Here is a 15,981-nt window from a genome sequence, read left to right on the forward strand (position 1 = left end):
CCCCTCGTCCCAGCCTCTGGCAACCACCCTTCTATTTTTCTGTCTCTGAATTTGGCTACTTTAGATAACCTCATATAAGTGGAATCATACAGTATTTAAGGGAGTCTATTTTTAAATGAGGTGGAAACAGGAAAGGTAGACTGTGAGAGCTTCTCTGCAACTTCTTCCCTGGACCTTGGGCATCTTTCACGTCTGCACTTGCCCAGGAAGCCGTGAAGCAGGCTTGGCTCTAGACCTGGTAGGGTTTCCAAAGGGGATACTGCCCCCCAGGGTGAGGGGCTCTGCCTGAATGACAACAGAAGTCCTAAGAAGAAACTTCTGGTGAGGAGCTAAGAAGGAAATGAACCCACTGCCTCATCTTCCTCAGGAGAAATCGCAGATACAGAAGGATCTCTGGAGGATCGAAGATGTCATTGCAGGCCTGAGTGCAAATAAAGAGAACTTCAGAATCCTGGTGGAATCGGTCAAAAATCCGGGTGAGCGGGCCATCTTCCTGGGGATGGGGGTGGTGGAGGCCAGCGCCTGGAGCTGGGGGATGGCCCCTGGGGAGGTCGGGTCTTCGTGGTATAAGTCACTCCCCTTGTCCTCCGAGGAAGAGGGTCTTTGTTCCATCGCACCCTTTGCTTCTCTCCACGCCCCTCAGAGAGAAAAACAGTGCCTTTGCTTCCTTACCCGCCTGTGCCTTCAATCTCCTCTTCTGAGAGCAAGCCGTCCCTGCAGCCCAGCCCGCCCACCAGCCCCATGCGGACCCCTCTGGAGGTTCGACTCTTCCCCCAGCTGCAAACCTACATGCCGTACCGACCTTACCTGCCCCAGCTGAGGAAGGTGACGTCTCCCCTTCAGTCACCAACCAAGACGAAGCCCAAAGTTGTGAGTATTGATGACCAGGAGCTGGGCGCTGTCGTTTCCTCTCTGGCAGATGATGGTCTTTCTCTGTCCTCAGGTCCTCTTCTCTTGGGAGAGAAGCTTTTAGGGAAGCTTGGGGAAACAGACCAGCCAGAGTCCTGAGGGGTTCCTGAGCCATGAGCAGTTAAGGAGAGGTAGGGGCCCCTGCCATTGTGCTTAGTCTTCCAGAACTGGAAGGGCCCTTAGAGCTGATCTAGCCCATCTCTCCCATTTTGCAGCTGGGAAAACTGAAGCCTAGCAAGAGGCAGTGACTGCACTGAGTAGGGAAGGATTTGTGATCTGCGTCGTGCAGAGAAGTGTGTGGCTGCCCCATGCAGGGCTCCGTGCAAACCTGCGGTTTGGGCAGTGAGCTCATCTTAGCAGAAGAGTATCCTTATCTCCACCTGCAGCTGAGGATTGTGCTGGGTTGTGAGGATACATGTGATCTTCACAGTAACCTCTTGGAGTATAGACAGGAAGGTCAGTATCTCCATCCCACAGATAAGAGAACTGAGGCCCAAGGTGTTAAAATTTGCATAAGGTCTCCATATTAGTTAGTGAATCCAATCCACATCTCCTGACCATTCTTTGTGCCATCTGACATCTAACTGGACATTCAGCCCTGGTCCTCAGGTTAGGTATGTGGCCCATGTGGTTGCCTGGGCCAACACCTTGGCTTGCCTGGCATAGAGAGGGGCCAAGCCCTTGGCTGAGTCTGGGAGCACAGAAGGCTCTAAGGAAATAAAAGATGTGGTCAGGTACTGTGATAGCTCATGTTTCCAGGGCAGGCCAGCATTGGCTGGAAAACATGAGGGGCCTGATCCAAGTGACAGGGAAGCTATAGCAGAGGGGACCTTGGAATGGAGACCTCTAGGTTTTTGCCAACAAGGGCTTGAAGGAGCTTTGCCTGGGCACCGTGTATGCTTAGGACGTCTGACAAGATCAGTGCACAGTGCTGGCTAAAACACACGCGTTCCTATACCTGGTCTTCAGCGTTCACCTGCTTCCAGCCATGGTCTAGAGCCCAGAGGTGCAGGGAACCAGGGTCATTGTGAACTTCTTTATCTTGAGATTTCCTTCCCACTCCCAGATCTAAGAGTCATGGAGCACCAGCCACAAAACAGGAGGTAGAAAATAGCAAAACAAATAGCAGGAATGGCTGGGACAGACAGGTGCTAATATAATGCAAGACGCCTGCCCCCTGGGACGAGGAGCAAAGGGAAAAAGGCCTGTGAGCAGGACCTGCCTGGATTCCGGCCCTTGTCTGTCTCTGGGTCTTCACGCAAGGCCCATACCCTCTCTGAGCATCCTCAGCTTCCCCTTGTGCAGAACAAGCAGCTTGAAATAGATGAAGAGAGAGGCTCCTCTTCATAGCTTGGTTGCTGTGGCTCGGAAGCAGGGCTTTTCAACCTGGTTGAGCATCAGGGTCACCAAGGTGGGTGGGTCTTCTCTCTCCTCCTTCTAGTTGTATATATGTTCACCAGTTTTACCATTTTTTTTGGTTGCTTGTTTTATATTTATTTTTGTGAAACAGTGATATCCATCCTGAAATTGACATAAAACATGGATATGTCATTTAGTAAATAATAATAAAGAGACTACCCATTTCATACCAACACTCAGACCAAGAAATAGGACTTTTTAAAAAAAATTAATTTTTATTGGAGTATGGTTGCTTTACAATGTTGTTATCCTCCACTGCACAACAAAATGAATCAGCCATATACATACAGATATCCCCTCCCTTTTGGACTTCCCTCCCATTAGGTTACCACAGTGCATTAGGTAGAGTTCCCTGTGCTGTACAGTATGTTCCCATCAGCTGTCTATTTTATACATAGTATCAATAATGTATATGTGTCGATCCCAGTCTCCCAATTCCTCCCACCCCACCCCCCTTTCCCCTATGGTATCCATACATTTGTTCTCTACGTCTGTGACTCTAAGAAATAGGACTTTGCCAGCAATCAGCCCTGTGCTGTACAGTATGTTCCCATCAGTTCTCTATTTTATACATAGTATCAATAATGTATATGTGTCGATCCCAGTCTCCCAATTCCTCCCACCCCACCCCCCTTTCCCCTATGGTATCCATACATTTGTTCTCTACGTCTGTGACTCTAAGAAATAGGACTTTGCCAGCAATCAGAATCCCCTGGGCCTGTGGGTCCCTTCCCAGTGTAGGCCCTTTCTCTTTCTCCCAGAGGTAACCACTATCTTGACTTTTTTGATAATTTCCTTGCTTTTTTGTTTTGTTTTGTTTCACTACCTTTATTTGCATCCGAAACACTTCTGTTTTGCCCATATATAATACTGTATTTATTCTTTCATATCTTGCGTCCTTTCAACAGTATGTTTGTGAGATTCACCCATATTGTTGCATGTAGCTATAGTTCTTTCATTTTTATTTGGCTTTTCTTAAATATAATGTCATTTTTTTTTTTTATTTAACAATACTCTGAAAGGATACAAAATCAAAGGATATAAAAAAGTATGTACTAAAATGTCTCCCTTCCACCCTCTGTCCCCAGACATTCTGTTCCCTTCAGTCAAAGGCAATCAATGGTTTGCGTTTATCTTTCTGGGGGGCTTTTTTAGGAATTGGTGATTGCAAGATCTTGTCAGGGTTTGGAAACCACTGATGCTCAGAGAGCCTCTGGGTATCTTAGGTAGGCAGCTTAAACTTCACACAATAATGAAATGTGTTGCTTTAGAAGAGTGCTGATAAACCTTTGCAAAACAAGCTTACAGCACCCTTTCCTGAACTCTGAAAAACAAAGCAAAATTAGGCTAAGAAAGTGGGGGGTTAGGAGGAAGGAGTCTGGATGGTCATTTGTGCCAGGAGTGGGTGTTCATGGCAGTCAGGGGCCAGGCTGTCGGTCTGTAGAGAGCCCACAGCCCTCGAAGAGCATTGTGGACAGCGGGGTTCAAGGAAAATAGTTACATTCATCCCAGCCCAGGGAGTGGGCTGTGGAGAAGGCAGTGAGTCACCCATCCTGACTGCCTGTTCTGTGCCTGAGTCAGGAAGGAGGAAATATTTTGTAACCATGTGCATTTCTGATAGAAAGGGCAGGAGGATGTAGATGGCCCTTGCTCAGATCCCCAGCCTGCTGAAGGATCCAGAGACGGTGCAGGGACCGCGGGCTGGCTCCGTCTGAGCATGGTGGGATGGGGTGGCGGTGGTGCGGTGCTGTCATAAACATACGAGTAAACACAGAGTTACCAGCCTGCCTCCCCTGATGGTGCACTCCGAGCCAGTGGCATGAGAGCATGGACCCGTGCCCTGAGTTCTGGATTGTGTGTAGATCACACTTTGAAAAATGGAAGATGTGTGAATCAAAGGGAAGGATGGGGTTGGAGCAGAGACGTCTCCCGACCTCACAGCTCAACCAGGGTAAACGTTGGCATCTTTGGGCTGAAGTGGTCACTCCCTGCAGACCCGAGGTGGCCTGCTCCTTCCCTTTGGGCCGGCACTGTGATGGTGCCACTGGGCATCCTCTCACCGGGCACTGGTTCTGGTTTTGTTTCTGAGCAGGAAGACGAGGCACCTCCCAGGCCCCCGCTCCCTGAGCTCTACAGCCCGGAGGACCAGCCCCCGGCCGTGCCACCTCTACCGAGGGAGGCCACCATCATCCGGCACACTTCAGTGAGGGGCCTCAAGCGGCAGTCGGACGAGAGGAAGCGAGACCGGGAGCAGGGGCAGTGTGTGAACGGGGACTCGAGGGTGAGCAGGGGGGACCCCTGAGGTTGCCCCGCTGTGTGTGGGGAGAGGGACGGTGGCAGGGCAGGTGTGACGGCCTCAGACTCTGCCCACAGGTGGAACTCCGGTCATACGTCAGTGAGCCTGAGCTGGCGACCTTCAGTGGGGACATGGCCCCTCCCTCCCTGGGACTCCTGGGCTCTGAGAGCAGGTACCAGACGTTGCCAGGCAGAGGTAAGGCGAGACCTTCCATGGAGTCTTCCTGGGCATCCCTGCCACTGCCACACCACTGCTCCCCAGCCCTACCCGGTCCTCACACCCTTCTGCCTGTAGCGTGGGGCCTCAGCCTGGGTAGCAGCTGTCAGCAGACGCTGGGCTGTAGGGAGGACCTGTCCTTCCTGCCTCAGGCTCACATCCTGATTCTCATCCTCTTTTATTACATCTGTCCCCGGGAACAATGATAATAGCAGTTACTATAAAGCCCAGTGCTGTTTTAAGCACTTTATATTCACTTAGTTAAGATTCGTGATAATCCCGTGAGGGAAGTACTATTGTTATCCCCATTTTAGTGATAAGAAAACCGAGGCCCAGAGAAATGAAACAACTTGTCAATTAGCCAATAAGTGATAGAGCCAGAATCCCACCCTGCAGGCTGGGATGTTGGGTGACTGTCATCAGCTTGGCCATCCCATCTCATGCCTTCCAGAGGCTTTTCTCCTCTTCTGTGTCACTCTAAGACTCAATGAGTCCTGTATTTAAACAAACACACCTTTCTCCTCAGTTGGGTCTTCTCACTCTCCTCCCCTATCCCTTTGAGATGGGGGTGGGAACAGATTTAGGCCATTAGGCTCACCCATGCCCTATCTTTCCCCATAGCCAGATCCTCTTTCTGAAATCCTTTTAAAAGGAGGCCATCTGGAACCCCAGAGCAGGTTGACCACACTCCCTCATTTGGTGGGAGGTCAGGCGCTTTCCCCCGTTGACAGGGTGTGGAGACAGGAGGCCACACTGCCATGATTGGGACTCCTATGGGGTTATGTGACCCCCAGCCCACGATGCTGTGTAGGCTTGCTGTGTCCTGAGCTGGTCCCTGGAGGGGACTGGCTTTTGCTGAGTTGGGCCACAGCAACCCTTGGCACTGTGCCTGGGGACCCTTTTCCCTTCATTCATTACAGCCTAGAGGTGTTCATCAATGGCAGTGTTAGTGGCCTGTGGGCAGGACAGTTCTTTGTCGCTCAGGAGTCTCTGGGCATTGCAGGACATTTATCATTCTTTTTCGTATGTGCTAAATGCTGGTGGAGTCCTCAGTTAGTGTGATGCCCGTTTCCAGATGTCAGGGACCAGCCTTGGTAAGAATGTTGCTAGTGGAGAAAGCACGGGCTGAGGCTCCATGTGACCATGTGACCTTGGACAAGTTGCTTAACCTCTCTGAGCTTTAGATTGCATACCTCCACAGTGGTTAGGTAATGCTACTTTGTAGGGCCAGCGGGACAAAATCTATATGAAATACCTGGCACGATGCCTGCCTGTTATATAGTAAGTACTCAGTAAATGCTTGGTGGCTTCTTCTTTCCATTCTTCATTTATCCATTCAGTCATTTTTATTCATTCAATCAGGCACTGTTGAATTTGTAGACAGGCATGTTGACACTGTGGCCAGTGCAGTATCCAGTGAATATACTGAAGAATACAGGGAATAACTGATTCTGCCTGGAGCATTTGAAAAGGCTTCTCACAGGCAGGCATCCAAGTTGGGTCACACAGGATGCATAGGAGTTCATCAGGAGGAAGTGATGCAGGGCATTCCTCGCCCTCCATCCTTTCCTCCTGCCAAGCAGCCCAGGTCTTCTGCATGTGAGGGAAGACGAGGGTAGTCCCCAGATCTTCCTTTGGGAACAGAGGGCACCCATGGGCTGGCCCCTCATTCCCTACCTGGGGCCTTGCTTTTCCGGGCCCTGGGGAGGAAGAAGCGTGGGGTGTTGGCTGGGTCCTTGTGGTCCCCTCACGGTAGTGGGAGGTGATCAAGAAGGGGCTGGTGGCCTGTCCTCCTCACCACAAATCCACTTGCATTTCTCTTTCCTCGCTAAGGGCTCTCGGGGTCCACGTCAAGGCTCCAGCAGTCGTCCACCATTGCTCCCTACGTCACGCTTCGGAGGGGTCTAGATGCCGAAAGCAGCAAGGTGACCTACCCTGTGAGTGGCCTTGAGAAGTTCTTGAGGGGCTCACTGCTCCCTCATGCACAGAGGGAAGGGCTCCGAGGTAGACGGTAACTGGTGATCCTGTCAGGTGACCCCTCCAGAGCTCAGATTCCCTGTCACCATGTGCTCATGATGCCTTCACCACTGCCCACCAAGAAGGGCATCACACTGCCCTCCCCATTTCCCAAGGGGCTCCCACCTTGCTCCCCAGTCTCGCCCAGTGAGTCACACCCTGAGTTGTGGCCCATGATGTGCTTCTGCCCAACTGGACAGGCCTGGGCCTCAGTGTCTGCATCTGCAGAATTGGGTGCTGCCCAGAGAGCCTGTGAGGGCCAGCGGTATCATGTCCACGAGTGTGCTTAGAGAGAGAGAGAGAAAGAAAGACGGGGATGAAGCCATGAAGCCAGCGGGGCGGCTGCCCTCTGTATTCCCAGCCCAGCTGCCCTGTCTGTCCCTCCTGCCCCTCAGAGACCCAGGAGTGCCTTGGAGCGCCTGTACTCAGGGGACCACCAGCGGGGCAAGATGAGCGCGGAGGAGCAGCTCGAGCGCATGAAGCGGCACCAGAAGGCGCTGGTCCGGGAGCGCAAGAGGACGCTGAGCCAAGGAGAGAGGACGGGTCTGCCCTCGTCCCGCTACCTCAGCCAACCACTCCCTGGAGATCTCGGCTCAGTATGTTAGGAGGGTCCAGGCAGGCGGGGCTGGGACAGGGAGCAGAGCTTCCCCGAGTCCCCCAGACACAAGCACTTCTCAGCCCCGAGAGAGTGGGCTGTCAACCTGGATGGCTCAGAGAACACCCCACGGGCTGTGTGTCCACAAGCCGGGACGCATGTGTGACTTGGTCAGAGGGCGCCCCGGAACTAGAGCAGGAACGAGGATGTCACTGCAGGAGCCCAGGAGCCAGAGAGAACGTCCACAGTCAGTTCTGCAGTCGAGCTTGAGGGAGGCCTTTGTAAGCATTCGGAGTCTCTCAGCTGAACCAAGGACTTGGGAAGTACAGGGTTCGAGGAGTGGAGGAGAAAGATGGTGCTATGATTTGAGGAGGAGGAGTGCAAGCCAACCAGCCTCCCAAACCTCCAGGCGGGTGCCGTGTGGGGCAGCTGAGCAGAGGGTGGTGGCCCTCACCTCTGAGGACTGGGGCTCTCCCACCGCTGCGGTGCCGACGGGCCGCCCCATGCCCCAGGAGAGCCGGGGCGTCTGCTGCCCCCTGGTGGTGCTTCCAGGCACTGCACCCTGCCCACCGTCGCCTTAGGTCCCTTTTGGAAACATTCCATTTGACCTTTCCCTGTTGTTTGAAATCAAATGTTTCCCCTAGACCTCTAGCCTGACTGCTCTTCCCCTGATTCATTGCACAAGCTCTTTTGCTTTTAGCGTTACCGCTCATTGCCTCTCTAATCCTGCCTGATTGTGTCTACAGACGCTTCTAATTTGCATCAACCATTCTCTAACTGGCCTGTGCTCTTGTTACCAGGCTTATAATAGCAGCTCTTTTCTCCATAGCCTAGTGAGCACTCCCATGTGTGACTCACCTTTCTGCTGCCCCCTTTATGCAGGCTTGCTGACTTATAATTCCCTTATCCCAAAAGCTGCCCCACAAGTTTGAGCCAGCCCCACTGCCTGAGGGCCGTGGTCATTGTCAGAGGTCTGGGCGTGATGAATTTATCAAAGTCCATGCCTCACATCTGGACAGTAGACACAGACTTCGGAGATTGCATGTTGGAATAAATTCTGCCAAGTCTGAGGTGGTTCCGTTTTAATTCCTCCGGCCCCATCGGCACAATTTCTTATGGAAAACTTTTTGTGTTTCTAGTAGTTAATAACTTGACCAGGTAGCAAGATACATTATGATCTGTATTCAGAGGGCCTCTCTGCAGCTGTTAGCTCAGACACCAAAGGGGTAAGACCCAGGATACTCATATCCTGAAAAGCTGCAAAGCCAGTAACTTTTAAACTTTATAAGTAAATGTCATGTGAGGTAAAACTGACTTTTCACAACCTGATGTCTCAAATGTAGAAAAATGATCTAAAAATCGTAACTTGAATACCTTGTAATTTTTCTCTTTAAGAAAAAAGACTTGTGTAAGTCTCTGCCTCAGCACCAATAAACGTGTTGCTTAATGATAATGGATTGACGTGGTTCTTCCCCAGGACATTGTAGCGTCCAGTGAACTTTTTCTGTTTGTGGAAACAATCAGGCTGGGTTTATGTGAGGTCCTGTCTCTCTTTGGGGCACTGGTGAGCGTGTAAGAAAATGTGTGTTTTCTTTGTGAATCATGAAATTAATTTTTCATCCCTGAATCTTCAACTGCCTAATCCTTTTACACTTTGATTGGAAACCATCACCTAAGAGTGATTACGTTGACGTAGAGTCAGTATGGAGAGCTTGTGCACGAATGGGTGAAATGTGCTGCTATGGCCGTGGGTTTGGGGCTTGGGTGAGTATGGGCTTGAGGGGGCATTAAAGACAACGGTGACCACTTGGGGGCTCTGTGAGGCGGCTGGGGTGGGAAGGAGAAGGCAACCTGGGATGGAGAAGCGTCTGCTTGGCTTCTGCTCAAGAAAAGGGAGGCTTTGGGCCCGTTTCCTCCTCTCAACAACCTGCTCAGCGTTGAGGCCTGTGGGGATGCAGGCCACAGGTGATTAGGAAGGCCGCGGCGGAGCCAAACCATTGTGCTGGGATCCTAAAGTGGCTGGGTTAAAGTTTCCCTCTGTGAAGGCTGCTTGTTACAGAGTTGGAAATGTTGCATTTGATTTAGCATTTAAATTTTACATGTGTTTGGTTTTTCTAACTTAAAACATCTGCCCCAGATAGCTGCGTGATACGCAGCAGCTTATCTGCCTCACTGGCCGCAAGCTGCTCCTGCTTGCACCTCCCCAGTCCCACCGTGGGGGCATTATTCCCCACCCTTAACTGTGTCCTGCTGGGACTGCCCACTAGAGAGGCTCTTGGCTATTCCACTTGCTTACCAGGGCCTCAGAGGGTTTGTTTCGCCCATTGTTTCTGAGCTGGAACATATGGCTCCCGTACCAGAAGGGCTTCCGTGATCTGTCATGCAACAGAAGCGGCAAACCTCTTCTCTTGAGCTGTGTCCCAGCTTCTGTTTTAGGATCACCTTCTTGGACCTGGGAGCCTCCTGTATCCCTTGGGACCATTGTGAGTCTAAAGTCGTGGATCTTAGACCTGTGCCCGGGAGGTTTGGACACTTTGGGGCCCATATCAGAGAGAAATCAGCAGTCTGGAGTCCGGCTGTATCAAAGGGGCAGAGGCCTTGTTCTCTCTGTCACAGAGTTTCAGAACACAGCAGAGACCATCCGTGTCACAGGATTGCTGCTGCCTTGTTTTAGAGATGAGGTTGAGGTTCATGGTCACACAGCTTTTCCCTAATGAGTCACAGGCCCATCTTCCCAAGGACCCCGGTGCCTGCAAGACCTACCCAAAAGGGATAGTCAGGAAGTGACTACATTTCACCCTCTTGTTCTGTTACCAGTGGAAGCGCGAGCAGGACTTTGACCTGCAGCTGCTGGAACGGGCCGTACAAGGGGACAGAAAGGACAAGGAGGAGAATGGCTGGCTGAAGGTGCAGGCTATGCCTGTCACTGAGTTGGACCTGGAACCACAAGAATATGACGTGGACATCAGCAGAGAGGTGAGGGCAGGGGCTTCCTTCACGCTGCCCCCAGGAGGCCCAGCCTTCAGACGCCAGCCTGACCAACCCTCCCAGGGGCATTGGGGTGGGGGGTGGGGGGGGGTTGTTGCCCTGAATGGGGACAGGCTCGGTTTCACTGTGGCCCAGGAGGATGGATGAACAGCACCTGGAGATAGTAAGAGGAGACCAGGCATTTTGATGCAGGTTCAGGTCTGTCTCTCTTTGTAATTTGTGGCAAGTCATTTAATTTCTCTGTGCCTCAGTTTCCTCAGCAGTAACGTGGGTTGTGGGGAGGGTTAAGTGACTCAGCACATTGCCTGAACGATTAGCAATGATCAGAAAGCTGTGAGCACAGGGCCTGGCACATAGTAGGCATGTGATGAGGTAGTGGTTATTGTTAGGATATGTTCCCTGGAAAACCAGGGGTTGGTCTTGCATCTGGCCAGGCAGGCCAGTTTGGGCAATCAGACTTGGGGAAAAGGCAGGGCAGGTTTAGAAATCACAGGTGAAATATCCAGCCATGGCAGAGGCTAGGAGACCTGGATAGGTCTGGTCTGGGTTCTTTCGCCCTCTGGTGGCTCAAACGCATCATGGCCAGGCAGGCCCAGAAAAGCAAGTAACCGCAGTCAGGACCGTCTCTTACCCCAGGGAGTCAGAGCATGACAGACTTAGGGTCTTCAAGACATAGGGTGGTCTCCTGTGGCCTATGTTGTGCCATTTGTAAGCTCTGTAGAGCAGTGTCTTTGGCTGTTTGGTTCACCTTTGTGCACCCAGCACCCAGGCCTGGCACACAATAGATGCTCTGTAAATATTTGCTGAATGTCGACTCTGTTGAATGAAGTGCACAGTGGCCCACAGATATCCCAAACACATTTGTATGAGGACTTGGCCTGGCCTGAAACTGCATGAGAGAAAATGCTCTTACCACATGAAGGATAGATCAGACAGGATGGGGGCAAATTGACGCCTGTGGAGTTGCTGGGTTCTGGGATCAGCTGGGGCTCCAGGGTTTAACGAGGTTAGTCTCCTGCCTTCAGACCTTTTCCCTTTGGCACCTCTGAAACAGCCAAAGGTCCGTGCTTTCTCAGGTCCACAAAAGAAGCTTCTACACACCGCCTTGGCAATGGAAGTGCATTTTGCGGTGTCCTAATTGGCCTGCCAGCCAGAGGGAAAAGTTCTTCCTTATCTCTAACCTAAATCCCTCCTACTACAATGTAATCTGCTTCCTTCCTTTGCATCTACCCTCATGGGAAATAACAGAAAAGAGCTTATTTCTTGCCATCTTTCACCAGAATGAAAGGTCTGCATGGGCTTAAATTCAAGTCCAGATTTGCCCTGGGATTGGATTTAGCTTGTTTTTGGAAGTTTCAACCAACCCCATTTTAATGTAGTTCAGGGAAGAAAAAAATGCCCTGGGGTGTGTGCAAAAGTTGCCTTTAGCGTTCTTGGCCCACGTAAAGGTTCACCAAGCTGAGGTTGCTGTTGGGTTTGTGTGAGAGACTGGTGGGGAGGAGCTGGGGTCATTTTCCTCTTGAGAGCAGTAGATTCAATGCGGCTGCCTCCTGTCTGGGTCTTTTGTAGGGACAGAAAGCACTATCACTTTCTTTCATCCCGCCACCCAGCCACCCATCCAAGGAGTGTTTGCTGAAGGGCTACTAAGTACCAAGTCCCTGCTCTAGACAGTGGAGAAACAAACAGGAAACGGGAGGGAGTGGCAGGGGTGGGTGGATGGGAGAAGGAGGGTCAGGGAAGCCTTCTGGAGGTGAGGTTGGGAGGATGAGAAAGAGGCCATGGAGCCCAAGGAAGGAGCATCCCAGGCAGAGGAAAGAGCAGGGGCAGAGGTGGGTCGGTGTGGCTGCAGAGGTCAGATCCCATCAAGGGTAGCTTTTAGGGTGATCATTTGTATCCTCAGGGCTTACTGGTCTCGTTATTTTGCCTTCCCTCTTCCCTTCCCTTGGCCTGTAGGAGGTTGCCTGGTACGGTAGATAGAACACGGGCTTTGGAGTCAGACACAGATTCAGATCGGGACTGCACAGTGAACTGCCACTGTGATCTTAGCAAATTACTGAAGTCTGCAGGCTCCTCCGCGTGCCTCATGGCAGGGGACAGGATGGGGGGAGCAGGTCCCAAACCCAACATCTGTGCCTCCCACCACCTTTCCTCAGCTCTCCAAACCAGAGAAGGTCTCCATCCCCGAGCGTTACGTGGAGCTGGATCCTGAAGAGCCGCCCAGCCTGGAGGAGCTGCAGGCGCGGTACCGCAAGGCCGAGAAGATCCGTAACATCCTTGCCCGGTCCAGGTCAGCCCTCATGCTGCCTGAGCTCTGACGACCCGCTAGGCCGACCCCAGGGGTGTCTCAACTGAATGGGCCCTGGGCTGGGCTGGCCGGGGAGTGTGTTTTGTCAGACCTCCGTCTCAGACCAGCGCTGCTCGTCGTAAGAAGCAGGCCGCCTCTCAGCACGTCACCAACAGATCAGCGAGGAAGCTTGCCCAGGTCATCTGGGAGGTCCTAAAGCACTCAGAGGGCCATCCTAGGCCCTTGACCCCAAATCTGTGTCCCGTGGCCCTGGCAAGTGTGGGGAGTGGAGCCAAGTGTGGTTGTGAAGTGGACACAGTTGGAGACGGGCCCCAAGGATGGCCCTCCCAGCCTTAGGGCCCACGTTCCCTCACACAGACCCCTAGACCAGAGCCAGGGGCCCAGCCTCGTCCTGAGGTGCCAGAGGCCTTGCCCACATCCCTGGAGGCCAGGATGGGACCCCAGGAAGAGGCTTTCGCATCAGCCTCTGTAGCCTCAGAAACGTAAACTGGGTATTTGAGGGCCTCCCCTTTCAGAGACAGGTTAGCCTTTTCACTTCTGGATTTAATAGGAGCTTAGAGCTGGAACTCTTATCTTGAGGTCTGTGATCCGCCAAAGGAGGAACAAAGCTGTGACTAGGTGTTTGGGGAGAAGCATGTGCACCTTTGTCTGGAGAGAAGGTGCACCATTTTTATCTGATGCCCCCAAAAGGGTGAGATCCTCCGGCCAGGGAGACCCTGCTCTCCTGAGGCAGGTGCCTGGGGGTGGCGAGGCCCACAGCCTGCTTTCTGGCTCTCCCACAGCATGTGCAACCTGCAGCCAGTGTCCGGCCAGGACCGGGACAGCGTGGCCGACCTGGACTCGCAGCTGCAGGAGCAGGAGCGCATCATCAACATCTCCTACGCCCTGGCCTCAGAGGCCTCCCAGCGCAGCAAGCAGGTGGCAGGTGAGGCCGTGGGGACAGCCTCTGAGGCTGGGTCCCACCCCCTGCTCCTTGGGCTCAGGGCCTGGCATGGCCTGTCGGGTCAGTGGAAAAGCAGGCATCAGGCTTGGTAGTTGAGGGACAGTGGTATGTTCCTCTGTCCCAGGCACACTGCAGGGCTTGCGAGGGGGACTGGAGCTCAGGAGTGTCCCGGGAGAGGGTGTATAGCTCATTATTTTTTTTTTGGTACGCGGGCCTCTCACCGTTGTGGCCTCTCCCGTTGCGGAGCACAGGCTCCGGACGCGCAGGCTCAGCGGCCATGGCTCATGGGCCCAGCCGCTCCGCGGCATGTGGGATCTTCCCGGACCGGGGCGCGAACCCGCGTCCCCTGCATCGGCAGGCGGACTCTCAACCACTGCGCCACCAGGGAAGCCCCGCATTCTTAAATCTTGGGAGTGGTACTGCTATTCCGCTTTCTCTGAGATTGTGGGTTGAGAACAGGTTTTTCCTGTTCTCCTGAGCTAAGGGGTCAAGGCTAAGGTTTCTGGCCTCAGGAAGAAGGGGCAGGAAAGCCTTTTGGTGCTTGGATTTCTTACTGGGACAAGGCAGAATGGGGCCCCTCTAACCCTCCCTGGGGTCCCTGCTTTGGTTCCCAAATCAAAGTCACTGTTCACCTATCAGAGTGGCCTGTGCCAGAAAGCAGGACTTGGGAAGTGGGACTTTGCCGTCCAGTGGGAAAAAAATAGCACCGTGGGATGAGAGGGGGTGTGTGTGTGTGTGTGTGTGTGTGTGTGTGTGTGTGTGTGTGTGAGTGAGAGAGAGAGAGAGAGTGTGAGTGTGTGTGTGAGAGTGTGTGTGTGTGTGAGAGTGAGTGTGTGTGTGTGTGAGAGAGAGTGTGAGTGTGTGTGTGAGAGTGAGTGTGTGTGTGTGTGTGTGTGAGAGTGAGTGTGTGTGTGAGTGTGTGTGTGTGTGAGCCAGGAAGGAGACTCCTGGCTCCTCTCCCCACCCACATGTGCCCTCCCTGTGTGAGCTCTCACAGTTCACCTAGCGCCGTTTCTCCCCAGATGCAGCAGCCACTGCATGTCTAGGTGGTGCCCTTGGCCAGGTGTGAGAGGGGTGATCATAGAGCCTGAAGTGGGGTCACAGTTCCCACCAGTCCTCCAACCCTGGCCAAAGGGTCTAGAAGTGACCACGGGTGGGGCCTGCTGGACCTTGAAGTGGCTGGCCCTGGGAAGCAGAACCATGGGTATGACCGAGGACAAGGGGCAGCTCGGATCCCGAACAGAGTTGCTGAAGTCCTTGCTGTTCTGACTCCCCTGAGGACATGTGTGTGGGCTGAGAGGCGGTCTTCCTTGGGGAGACAGCAGACGGCTTTCCCGGGCCTCTCCTCGTAATGATCCTGGGGCTCCCTGAGCCCATCGTGGCGATTTTGAATTCCTTCCCACGTCCAGGGCTCTAGCAGGGGCACCTTCCCTGCCATAAAATGCCCTCCTCTCTGGCCTGTGCTTGCTCTACCTATGTGGACCTACTGTCCTCGGCTTCCTTACCACCAGCAGGCGAGCGTGCCCCTGACCTGACACCCTGACACCCTGCAGTCACGTACCTGCTCAGTGGCCACCTTTGCTGCAGCCTTTCCTCACTCTTGCTCCCTCTCTCCAGCTCAGAGACATTTCTGGGAACTGCAGGCCAGGCCCCCGCCAGGCCCCATGGATATGCCCCCACAAGCCCAGGCCGTCAGTGGTGGGCAGCGGGGCCCACGGCACCCCGGCCCTGCCGCGCAGGGCGTCTGGTGCTGCAGGAGCAGACGAGGAACCTAACGCACCACTTAATTCCTGTCTGCCCGTCTAGCGCAGCAGCTGGCCCTCCTCCCGCCTAAAGCCCCCCTGTCCTCCAGGACGGTGCCACCTTACCCCCCCTTAAGCAACGGACTCCACTACACCTTTGTCTAACACCTTCCAAGTAAGAGCCCCCTCCTGGCGTGGCCCCTCACCTGGCGCTGAGCATGTCCCCTCCCCTCTGCTGCTGAGATGATTGCAGTGCCGCCTGCTGACGCTTCCTTCCACGGGCAAAGCGGCCGCTGGGGAGACCCCTCCTGGACTGGTAGGCAGGTGGGAGGCTGATGATTTTTAGGAACTCAATGTTCAGAGGCTCCGATACAGTAGAGACTGTGTGATCCAAGCCCCCTGGCTCCCTGAAATGTCAGGAGGCAGAGCTGCGCCCCTTTCCACCCCGCTGTCCTTCCTGCAGGCAGCCCAGTGCCCCAGGGGACCAGGGCAGGCCAGACGGCCAGCTTGGGAAGAGGGGGCGGTGGCTGGGAAGGAAGAATTAGATCACGG

The 15,981-nt window shown here is 53.5% G+C and overlaps 1 protein-coding gene across 1 annotated transcript; it reads left to right on the forward strand.

Annotated features, from left to right (window-relative positions):
* The first annotated feature begins 394 nt into the window (after positions 1 to 394).
* LOC114485378 (pleckstrin homology domain-containing family A member 7-like) lies at positions 395 to 15,598 on the forward strand. Its single transcript, XM_055083446.1, has 10 exons — positions 395 to 476; positions 644 to 870; positions 4,421 to 4,609; positions 4,702 to 4,819; positions 6,674 to 6,777; positions 7,252 to 7,452; positions 10,269 to 10,427; positions 12,593 to 12,726; positions 13,527 to 13,669; positions 15,499 to 15,598. Exons 2-10 carry the CDS (start codon positions 742 to 744, stop codon positions 15,519 to 15,521), a joined length of 1,200 nt encoding a protein of 399 aa, XP_054939421.1. The 5' UTR covers positions 395 to 476; positions 644 to 741; the 3' UTR covers positions 15,522 to 15,598.
* Positions 15,599 to 15,981: the final 383 nt, after the last annotated feature.

The sequence above is a fragment of the Physeter macrocephalus genome, unplaced genomic scaffold, assembly GCF_002837175.3.
Source record: "Physeter macrocephalus isolate SW-GA unplaced genomic scaffold, ASM283717v5 random_1165, whole genome shotgun sequence".
In the NCBI taxonomy this organism is placed as follows: domain Eukaryota; kingdom Metazoa; phylum Chordata; class Mammalia; order Artiodactyla; family Physeteridae; genus Physeter; species Physeter macrocephalus.

What these genes read in the sequence shown, in the direction of transcription:
- LOC114485378 (XM_055083446.1), top strand. Translation starts at nt 742, where the DNA reads ATGCGGACCCCTCTGGAGGTTCGACTCTTCCCCCAGCTGCAAACCTAC. An exon ending in CCAAGACGAAGCCCAAAGTT is followed by an intron (nt 871 to 4,420) that starts GTGAGTATTGAT and finishes GTTTCTGAGCAG; the next exon opens with GAAGACGAGGCACCTCCCAG. An exon ending in GCGCAGCAAGCAGGTGGCAG is followed by an intron (nt 13,670 to 15,498) that starts GTGAGGCCGTGG and finishes CGTCTAGCGCAG; the next exon opens with CAGCTGGCCCTCCTCCCGCC.